The 12,410-nt window shown below is 32.3% G+C and overlaps 1 protein-coding gene and 1 pseudogene across 1 annotated transcript; both read right to left on the reverse strand.

Annotated features, from left to right (window-relative positions):
- Positions 1-4,125: 4,125 nt before the first annotated feature.
- LOC120176013 lies at positions 4,126-5,860 on the reverse strand (annotated as a pseudogene).
- A 4,408-nt stretch (positions 5,861-10,268) lies between these two features.
- LOC120175989 lies at positions 10,269-10,916 on the reverse strand. Its single transcript, XM_039182514.1, has one exon. The coding sequence runs from the start codon at positions 10,855-10,857 to the stop codon at positions 10,363-10,365; it is 495 nt and encodes a 164-aa protein (XP_039038445.1). The 5' UTR covers positions 10,858-10,916; the 3' UTR covers positions 10,269-10,362.
- Positions 10,917-12,410: the final 1,494 nt, after the last annotated feature.

Below are 12,410 nucleotides of genomic sequence, written 5' to 3' on the forward strand. Positions count from 1 at the left end.
CATTCAACTACGAGCTTCTTCGACCTCAATGTGGAGATGCACGTGACACAACACTCTGTTTAAAGACACAATGCCTTCAAGTTTAAGAGAAACTTCAAGTTTAAGAGAAAGACATTCAACTACCAACTTGTTCGACCTAAATACCAGTATCATGGAGAAAACCTCATCTCCACCAGAAGAACCTCTTCGTGAGCCAGGTGCGGATGATGCTGAGACTGGACTATTCGTTGAGTCAGAATCACCGCAGTTCAACATGGACTCTGAAGATGATGATGATGTAGATGAAGTTCCAACAAATAATAAAATTTAAATTCATACATCTGTATCAATCTTCTAATCAATGAGTAATCGAATTTCTTCCAATTCGTTTGGTATATCATGATGATTTTTCCTTGTACATGACCACCTATTCAATGTAAAAAAATATTTCATTATATACTCAAAAAATTATTTATATACGAACTCAATATTGAAATTACCTCAACAATAACGAAAAGACCAAAGGGATATTCATAACCGAACATAAAAAGGGCATGCGATACCACGCCCATGACTGGAAAAGAAGTAGACATCCGCCGATAGCATATTTTCGATAATCAATTGTCTAACGCATTTCTCACAAGCGACACATTTCTCTATAGAGATGCCAAAACTACGGAGCCCCAACTAAGTGAGCCGGCAACGCGAAATTTTTGAGGTGACACAACCACATACAATGAACTTAGTTGCGAGATTTGTTGGGCATCAAGATCCCTCCCATGAGTTGTAATGTGCAAGTCCATGCAAATATTTTAGTCTGTTGTTCATAACAGTCTTCACTTAAATTTTGAAAATTTGTATTCAACCATGATAACGGTATTCGACTACCGTTGAAACTAGGCGGGATACCTCCAAGACACTCATCACACAAGGAATGTCAATCACCATCCGCCTCACTAGAAATAACATCACTATCTACCGAAAGCCCCAAATGTATGAAAACATCCTCCGACGTAATAGCGCACTCCCCACACGGAAAATGAATCTATGGTGACTACAATTTTCGACTATAATTAAAAATGAGTGACAAATCTAAACTTTAGTAAAGAAGATAGTAAGGAGAAATAAAAAATATTTTTAACTTTCATATCAACACCATATCAATATTAAGTACCACGTTATATGACTGATATTAGCTTAACGACTTAATACTTCAAATAACCAAAAACTAAAATACAATATTAAAAATTAATTAATTTAAATAACCATGCGACTATCAATAGTATGACCGTGAATTAAATTATGTTTATTTGAAATCAAATTTAACAAAGTATTATCTGTCAATTTCAATTCTTAACACAATTTCCATCGTCTATCTTATCTTTCCAAAAACTATAATTGAATGGGTTGATTTAATAAATGTTTAATTATAACTTTAATCACATCAATTGACATAATGATAAGTTAAAACGATTTATTTATGTACTCGGGCAGTGGAAAGTCTTCCACCGTTTCTTAAGTTGACTCTTTGACTCTTTCTCACTTTTAATTAAAGGGTAACATATGCATTTAGTATTTGAATTATTAGTTTTAATTTTTTTTAATACTTAAACTTTTAATTTTTTTTAAAATCATACATAACATTTAATTATCATTTCATTTTAGTACTTCGTCATTAAAAATTTAACGCGTTTAGTACTTAAATTATCAGTTTTGGTACATACCTAAAATTTCAATCTTTTCGAAACTTAACAGTGTACTAAAGTAAAACAAAAACTAAATTTTTTAATAGTGGATACTAAAATGAAACAAAAATCAAAATTTAGGTACAATTTCAATATATTGAAAGTTGATGTATTAAAACGGATCAAAATTGATAATTTAGATACTAAACACATAATTTACCCTTAATTAAATTACATAATTTTAAAAAGAATAAAAGATCATGATGAAATATTTTTATAAATTTAAAGTTCAAATGCCAAACTTTAAATATAGTATATATAAATTATATGATATTGGGGCTAGCAATTACCCGACCCAATTAAATGGACAAAAACCCAATGAAAAATGAGTTTGATCAATTTGAAGTGGGTCGTGGATGGAGCAGATGATGAATTCAGAAAAAAAAAATTTAACCTACCATTTGATCTGTCACTCGCCCCACCCATCAATATAATATTAACTTCAAAAAATATTAATTATCGTAAAGACTTTTTTAGGCTAAACCCTAAAAATTATGTCGCAAAATTTTATTTTCCCATTTAAGATAGGGTGGGAAGGACCTTTGGAGGTGATTATGCGAAGAACTCAGGGCAATAACTTTATGGTAAGATGAAATGAAAAGGTTGAGACATATGCTTACTCAATTATGTAATTTTTTAGGCTTTTGTTTACTATTGGGAAGTGAGAACTTTGTTTACGTAATTATGATACACGTCACAATATTAAAAATTTAAAACTTTAACAGTAGTTGACTTAATGTATTAAATATTAAATATTTTTTTAGTAAGATGTTACATGTATTTTCAATTCTTATTTTCAAGTAATAGAATCTATTTATAACCCGACCCACCCACAAGTGATGAGTGGAACGAATTTGGGTCAATGATCAAACGGGTGATGGGTGGGTTGGATGACAATTTTGGATGCGGATGGTGGGGTGGGTGGAACTTTAACCCACCCAAGTCCGATCCATTATCAACCCTATTTGATATATATAATATAAATTTTAGTTGAGTAAATTACACATTTAGTATCTAAACTATTAATTTTAGTACCTAAACTTTTAATTTTTTTAAAATCACGCATAATGTTGTTTCATTTTAGTATCTATTAAGAGCTTAACATTAAGTTTAGAAAAAGTTTAGTACTAAAACAAATAAAAACTAATATTTTAGGTATTAAACGCTTTAACTTTTTAACATCAGAATACTAAAATAAAATAAAAAATAAACGTTAGGTATAATTTAAAAAAATTAAAAATTTAGATACTAAAACGTACTAAAACTGATAGTTTAGATGTTAAATACATAATTTACCTATTTTAGTTTATACAAGTATGTTTATTTTAGTGTTGTGTGCCTGAATTAGAATTCAAAACTTATTTTAGGATTCTAAGATTTATATTTTATAGCTTTAAATTTCATAATATAATATTAAAATAGATAATTGTGTAAAATAAAGTTTCCACAACCTATGTATCAAATAATATAAGGTAAACTACATAGTATATCACTAATGTTTGGGTAGTTTTCGTTTTCCTCACTGATGTTTCAAAAATTATAAATCAATCACTAACGTTATCGATTGGTTAAAAACTAATTACTCAACGTTAACAACCGTTAACAGGAGGGACAGAAAACACAATTAGATGAATGGGTTGATTGCCATGTTAGAAAAAGGGTAAACTACACAAATGATCACTAACGTTTGAATAAATTTTTGTTTTCTCCACTGAAGTTTCAAAAGTAAAAAAATGGTCACTAACATTATCAATTTGTAACAAAACAATCACTTGTCGTTAACCTCCGTTAAATTGGGTTACCGAAATCAGACCCTCTATTACAAAATAATTTTGGTTACTTTAAGCCTTGTGATCAAAAGACTTTTTTACACCGACATCATTGTAAACAAGCTGAACAAAAGTTGTTTTATCCATGCCCTCGTCCTAGCTATGGAAAGGACGCAAAATTCATTAGAGTTATTAGTTTTGAGCAAATAAATTATTTCTTGCTTCTCGTTGTTTCTACTAACATACTCCATAGCTCCATCCACCATAGAAGTATTGGAAGGACATAACAAAGATCAATACATTCAACACCAAGACTTTTCAAGTTACCTTCACAAGCTGCTCGCACATAAGCAGGGTCACCTTCCTGATAATCATAAGTTAAACAACTGTGTAGTTTACCCAATAATATAAAAGAATATGATAACAAACATATAAACGAACATGAATGTAAGCTTTAAATGAATATGTTCACAAACAATAATCAATCAAACATGAACACCTTTAAAAGTAAACAAATAAATACGAACATAATATTAAAAATTTAAACGAACACGAATCCAATCCGAACTAATACCGTACCATTGATGAAATTCTACTTTCTAAAAGAACAAGAACCATGTCTAAAACTCTTCTCATAATTCCACTAAGCTAAACCCTACATGAACACCAAAGATCCATTATTACCATACGAACTATAAATAATGGCTTGCATTCACCAAAGCAGATAGAAGAAAAGGCTACTCTGTTCTACACTAACCTTGAAAAATAACTTTCATAATGGTACCATGTTCTTGGAAGTCACCAACTGTTCGAATTCCGTCGACCTGTTTTCTGCAAACGCCGTCGACAACAAATCGATCAGTCTCGCCATTGTCACTTTGAATTCCTCGGAGCAACCTCGTTCGATTATATTAGGGTCCGGTATACCATCTTTAATCACAACAGTGCCAACAGTAGCACCCTCTTTGTATGCTTGACACGCCGCGATGATGTCTGAAGCACTGCTGCGGAAATAACTATCAACAAAGTCCTTGAAATGCTGTTCAGGAAAACATAACATTGTGCAATTATTAGTTCCCATATCTGCATAACATACATGAAACCTCTGCCTACAAAGAAAACCTTATTTTGTGTCACTTGTGCTAATTGGAATTTGGTGATACGGATGAAAGGAGAAACTGTGCTAATACATGTGCGAAACAAAGAGATCGGTCGTTGGCAGACGAACCTGAGGCGGTCTTCTTAGTGTGTAAATCATTGTCTTCAAGGATAGAGTATGTACCTTCTCATTGTACTTTCTGGACCTTCTTGCACCTACGTCCCCAACATAGGAAGTATCGTATCAAGGCTCGTTAAAGAAGGGATTAGCATTCAGAATCAGAGCTTGTATGGAAACCAAAACTTGTAGCATGGTTGATTTCCCCGGAACCCATAATTCAGTCTCTTTACCATGCCAGGTACCCAACAAGCTTAGGCATACTCTACCACAGCTATACAAATTCGGATTTAACCGCAGGCCACCAGAAAAATAATAAACCAACTGGAAAATTCAGAATCAGGTATTATTGCATGGAATTTTTGTGTGTGAAAAAACACATCATATGCACAATGAACATACTGGTGGCACATTCGGATATTTTGGAGGAAAGAAACAATCGAAGACGAAAAGGCCACAATGGTATGGAGTACCAGCAGGACCCATAATGACAGCCCTTAAGAGACCCATCTTTGCTTCACAAACTCTAACGTATATTGTTTCTGTGGAACAACAAAGTAAATGGATGAGAGTCATGTTTCACAAAACACTTTCATAAACTAAAACTCACCTGGTAAACCATTCTCCAGAATTTTCCACTCTTGAATTCGCTTCACCGACTCCTTTGGATGCAATCAATAAGAAGTGCAAAGATCAAATTATTTGGATGCCGACGAATTTAGCATGACACAGTATAAACAAGAATACAAAATGCAATCTTACCTTCTCTCCCGGCGAGGCCATATTGTTGTAATGATGGTCTGAGAAGACGTCCACAACATCAAAATGTTTGATACTTTCAAAATCCGGCACTTTGTGTTCATCATTTCCTTCTTTCGGATCAGACCCTGAGTCTCCAAGGACCATTACAGAACTGGTAGAAGCATACTTCAGTCCACCATTAGCCAGATAAGAGGAAATTGAGGCACCCTGGGACGAATTCCCATTTAGAACTGAAGCAGGGTCTTCAAACCATACAATTTCACTCTCTTCCGGAGTAAGACTCAAACTATCAAAAAGGGATTGCACAAACAAGTAATCATATTCGTTTAATAATCCACTATTGTCACCAAAATCAGAAACATCATCAGTGTAGTCATCATAATCCCCATCATTGTCGAACTCGGAACCTTTCTCCGACTCTACTAATTAAGAGTATTACTGAGTTCAGTGGTTGAATCATCCTGTAAAAAAGGGGGAAGTAAATTCAATTCAAGGCAAGTTGATTATAGATAAAGTAAGTTTAATACTCTTCGTCTGTGCCGGTTTCCTCGGAAACAATCAAAGCCGTTGCCAGAATTTCAACTTGTTCAGTATCCATTGCATCACAAATAACCTAAACAACAAGATTGTTTACTCAGCAAAATGGATTACCGATTCAAAATAATTGTAAGATTCAAATAATATGTATGTATGTATATATATATTTCTTTAAATGTACACTCCAAGTCGTTTGCCGGTGATTGGGGAAGAATTTTCCAAGCAACCAAACAGAGACTTAAAAGAATCCTTTATGATAATACTCTTAAGAATTACATGAGAAGCTGATTTAGTAAAATAGACATTATCGAGCAAGAAACACAGAATTTCTATTAAAAGCCGAAAATCAAATCAAACAATAGATTCATCAAGTACAGCAACATAAAACTCATGTAGAGGTACGAATATTAAGGCTAACAACTGAATGCTTCAAAAATAGTTTTAAGATTCAGATTTCTCAAAATGCAGAGCCCTAGTCATTTACCGGTAAGATAATTTTCCAAGCAACCAAACAGACTTTAAGAATCCTTCACGAATTCATGAGTATAACAGGCAGTGACAAACAAGAGAAAACAAAACAGATTTCCGATAAAAATATTAAAAGCAATAGAAGCATCCGATCAAAACAACAAAATCTACCTCATCCAATCAAAAAACACTAACAATCAAACGACAATGCATACAGAGCATGGTTTTATTCTAAAGAAAAAGAGAGAACAAGAATAATAAACCTCGTTTAGAGATCAAAGTGTTGAGTGATCAAACTTCTACAAAAATGATTTTCTTTTTGGAGATAAACTCTAACGAAAATTTTGGGGCGAGATGTACGACGTGATGGGATGATTATCACCTATACATATATTTGAAAAATAATAAATAAAAATGATTTATTTTGCAAAAATATATATTTTTATTTTTATTTCACTAATGAGTGCCATTTTATCATAGGCACCAGAGGTGAGATAAGTTCGGTCGGGTTTTGTATACCCATATTATCTAGATTTTCAATAAATTATATCAAATAAGTATTTAAAGTATATTATTTTTTTATTTAAGTAATTAAAATATTTTTTTTGTTAAAATAAATATCTAAAATTATTTTTAATTAAAAAGGATATCTATAGTAATTTTTTAGTCAAAATAGATATATCATATATTTAATTTTTTTATCTAAGGGGATGTTTGATAGAATAAAATGATTAAGCGTTGAATGATTCAATGACCTGAATGATTCAAAGGCTCTATATAAATTGGCTCTGAATGTGACATGCTGTTTGATAATGATTCTGAATGTACAATCTGAATTATGACTATTTTCATTTTTACCTTCATAATGATTTATTATATTATAAGATATGATTGTTTAATAAGACAACATGTGAAAAAATAGATATTATGGTAAAATACCGGGTGCTTAATGATTCAGAATGTACTTTAATGCTGAATCATTCAGCAGTGCTTTGTTGTTTCATTCAGCATAGTCTTCATTCAGAGGTGAGAATCCAGCGCTGAACGGTTTCATTCTGCAGTAAACAAACGGCCCTTAAGAACCTGAAGTATTCTTTAACCAATATCACATGTCAACTTTTTTTAAACTTAGATGAAAAAGTTTGAATATTAGGTATTTATTTTGTCATAAAATATTTTAAGTACATATTTTGACTAAAAATATAACTTTAAATACTTATTTTAACCTAAAAATATTTTAGGTGCTTAAATGGAAAAAAATATATTTTAGGCACTTATTTGTGATAGAAACCTATTGAATCAAGTTTGTATGAATCAAAATTTTACGGGCTCTGACCCATGTCATCCTTAATTAGACCAGTCTAATAACAATTGTAAAATGTGATCTGTCACAGGATCTCAAAATTTAGGAGTCTTACATATGAATGTCATTTAAGCCCATATATATATATAATATTTGTGTCATAAAGATATTTAGGTTTGAATGAAAAAATAAAATTTCTATTTGATTCTCGAGAAAATAAAGAGAAAATTGTAAAAGAAGATTTTGATAATATCTTTAACTGTTTTATAATAAATTTTAGTTAAAAGCCTCATAAATCTCTCATTATTTAAAATTTGATAAATTAATTTTTATTATAAAATATTTGTAAACCTCATTTTAAAAACTAACACTTATCTCCGCATCATTTAATACACATCATTTAAGACAATGCTGCCCTTAATCTTTTAACTCACGTGTTTTTCTTTTGTATCCTAGGTATGTCTAGGGATGGCAATGGGTCGGGTCGGGTCGGGTCGGGTTTTTGGGCCACCCGACCCGACCCGAGAAGAAAAGGTTTTTCACCCGTGACCCGACCCGACCAGACGAAATTAAGGTTTCATCCGACCCGACCCGACCCGAATATATGACTTAGAAACCCGACCCGACCCGACCCGAAATAATAATAAAAAAATTTTATTCAATGAAAACAGTGACTTAATTGAAAAAAAATTATATATGGAGGGACATTATTGTAATTATCCCTAAATATATAGGATAAAATTATATATATTTTTCAGGTCGGGTCGGGTCGGATTTTTTTCACCCTAAACCCGACCCGACCCGACCCGAACAGAACATTTAAAAAACCCCGACCCGACCCGAACCCGAATTTTTTTTTTTAAAAATCCGACCCGATCGGGTCGGGTAGGGTCGAAACCCGTCGAATTCGGGTTGAGTTGCCATCCCTAGGTATGTCTGTAAAATAACTAATAACTAATATTAAGATTTGATTTTTAGTTAACTTTTATTTATATGATTTCAAGATAAATTTAAAATATATATTGGTTTCGTATGTTTGATGTAATTATTAAACAAAATCATTACTTTATAAAAAAATTCTTATATTCTTTCCGTTCGAGAATCGATTTTAAATTAATGTCTTTCTCTAGCTATCCTTTTTAACCTGATTTTTTCCTTTTAATATTTTTGTTTCGTCTTCTTCTCTTCTTTTGTTCTTTTTTTTAGCCGACGATAACACTAATCTTAATATTGATCGTCGATCACCAGTGATTATTATTTTCTTATTATTTTTCATATTATGTTTTTTTTTTTTACTTTTTTCACTTTTAAATAAAAATCTTTGTCATTGTGACACGCTTTTATCTGGTCTCGTGGCACGTTTCTTATGATTTTCGGTAAATTTTTCATATGCTTCTGCGGTCGTGTTAGTGCTTTCACAAAGATCCTCACGACATTTATTTTCTGATTGACTTGTCGGTGGGCACGTATTGTCAAATCCCCTCTTTTGTAAATGGTCGTTTGCTGATATAATCAGAATTGTGTAGCGAAATAGTCTGTCAAATTGTTTAGTTTACTCACCACTCTTTTATCACATCATAAAGCGTCTCGTTGAATAAAGACAATGAGTTTTATGAAGGTTATTGGATTGTTTTGATGTTTGTAAGATTTCATTCTCTTCGTATCTTTGTGTTTAATATTTTTATTTTATGTATGAGTCTTTGGTGACTATTGTCTCCAATTTTCTCTTTAGATGCGTTGCAATTTGGATTCTTCCATTTTTATTAATGAAATGCAATTGTCGTTGTTAAAAAAAATGATATCTTTGTTGACGTATCATTTTAATGATAAATCAAAGCACGGATCAAGCGATCATTAATAAATGAATTGTTGTTATTTCGTAAGGTCTCAAGTTCGAGCGTTATGAATGTCAGGGATATGAATGCTCAATATTAAAAGGTTGTGATTTGTCTTTGAACAAATAATATATTGTATTTAACTCATATTAATCAATAATAACAATAGTAATAAAATTAAAATTTTAAGTACTAAAACGGACCAAAACCGATAGTTTAGGTACTAAATGCGTTAAGTTGTTTACGAAGAGGTACTAAAATAAAACAAAAACTAAACAATATGTATGATTGTGAAGAAATTAAAAATTAAAAAGGACTAAAACTGATAGTTTAGGTACTAAGTGCATAATTTACAGCTAAATTGCAAGTTATTAAATGTTTCATATCATAATCTAGTTAGTTGTTGAAGTATCGGTTAAAACTGTTTATCAATTTGAAGAAGAAAAAAAGTTTCTCCAATTCATGCAATAATTTGAGGAAAATACCAACTTCAGGTACCAATTTATATGATAATCCAAAAATCTATAATAGTCCCAAAAACTAACTAATGAAACAGAAGACAGCACAGAAACACACGATTCTGCTAAATCTGGTCCCTTTCAATTCAATTACCCATGAAGTAACAGACTTCGATCATGCTTTACAATGAAGAAAGATATATGCTGGTAGGTCGAATTATCTAAAAAAAGAAAGGGAAAAAGAACCAAACAATGTCTTAAAACGAACCAACTTTCCCAGATTTTTTTTTTCAATTTGATCCCTCGCCGTTATTGTTCCTCACAAGAGCAAAATAACCCAAAACGGCACAAACAGCCGCCACAAAGTTGCCTTCTTTCAGCAAGGTCTTGAAAACAGACCCGGCGATCTCTCTCGTGATCTTCTTCCCTTCGACCACCAGCGCCCTCTTCGGTTTCCCGAAGAAAGCGAGCAAGACGACCACCGTTATCCACGTCACCAAGGTGGCGGGCACCGTTACGGCCAGAGCCGCCGCCATGGATAGCAACCCGAAAACCCCTCCGAGGAGGACGGATGCGTAAACGGCGGGCCATCCGTTGGGTTCTCGGGCTTGGTTTTGGTTTTGGTACCAAGACAGGGTTGATTTGAGGAAGCTCCATGAGGAATCTAAAAGGACGGCGTAAACGAACACGAAGAGGAACACCCATGTTCTTCTTTTGCTCATAATCTTCAGAAACACTGGGTACGATGATGTGGTCGGAGATTGTTCTTCATGTTCCCGCTCCATGTTTTTCTTCTTCTTCTTTCCCGATTTGCTTGAGCTTTGATTTGAGGTGATTTTGGATCGTTTTGTTCTTTGCTGCGTTGAAAAGGCTGAGATTTTAGAAGGATCAAATTATGGTTTTGGTCCCTCTGTTAATAAATATTAAATTTATTAGATTAAAAATAGATAAAAATTAGTATTAACTTGAACTCATTAATTAATTTAATAGTTAAAAATAATATTAATATTTTTATAAATTTTAAACTACGTCTGTAATATATATTTATTTAATGACTAAGAGACCTTATAAATAAATATTCTCTGGTACCCAAGACAATTAAAAAAAGTTAAAAAAATTCTAATGGCGGCGGCAATTTATTGGTCCATGTTGTGAATGTGCTTGAAAAGCCGTTAAATAATTTGGATGCTTCAAATAAACGTATGTCTTGGTGGAGAAAAGACAGCTGTGTTTCAAAGGTTTTAATATTCTAAGGACTATTTTTGGAATATAACGAATTGAATTTGGACCTGTCCCATAAATCTTTTATTGGCATCTTGATTTGGGTTTAATTTACGAATCGATGCTTCAGCTGAACATTTTTAGAATGACATAATGTAAACAAATATCCTTAATATTTGACAGTATATATAAATTTGTTATTATTTTTTTGGAACATTTGACCCCACAACTGATTCAAAAGTCTCCCTGGATGTAAACCGTCAGTCAACTGACGGTCAACGGCTCCAACTGACTAAACAAGCATAGGTGGACATCAATGATGTCATAGCGTGTCCACGCCACTAATATATGCTGACGTGGAATTGACACGTCAGCCTTTTTTTTGTGCGAAATTTAAAGAAAGAGAATGCAAAACCTAGAAGACAAATTAGAAGTTGTTCCCTTACTTTTACTGCTCAAATGAATAGTGTGTTGTTGGAAGAGAGTGAAAGTGAAAGTGTTCAAAGCAAAGTGAAAGAGATTGTAAGTGTGCAAAGTGAAGACATTAACAATGAATTAAAGGAAAAGATTAAGAGCTTGAAGGAAAAAATCTAAAACAATGAAGAAAGAAAAAAAAATTATAAGACAATGTGTATTTGCTCAACGGTGTGTGTATATGTATCTTTGTGGTAATTGTATTTGCAATAACACTTTAGGTGTTTTGTTAAAGATTAAGTGTTTATGTATGTCTAATATTAAGTGTTGGATTGTTACTTCTTGAGAAGAAATGACTATGTCTAATATTAAGTGTTTGACCGGTTAATTTGTTAAAGAAATGACTATGCGTTGTGTTTTTTATTCTCTTGGCTAGTTAATTTGAAAATTTTATTTTCTTCATATATATATATATATATATATATATATATAACTTACCTTCACATTTTTCTTATTTCCAAAATGTTCTTAGGGCACAATGAACACTAATATGCTTAAACCGAATAAACTAAAAAAATTGGATTGACCTAATCGAAAAAGCTAGGAAAGAAATGTGATAATCTTAAGGGGCGGACCCTTGCATCAATAACATTTCACATGCAAATATTACTGCTAAAATGTATCTCATATGAAGTTAGGCAGA

This window comes from Hibiscus syriacus, unplaced genomic scaffold (assembly GCF_006381635.1).
Source record: "Hibiscus syriacus cultivar Baekdansim isolate YM2019G1 unplaced genomic scaffold, ASM638163v2 tig00112225_pilon, whole genome shotgun sequence".
NCBI lineage: Eukaryota > Viridiplantae > Streptophyta > Magnoliopsida > Malvales > Malvaceae > Hibiscus > Hibiscus syriacus.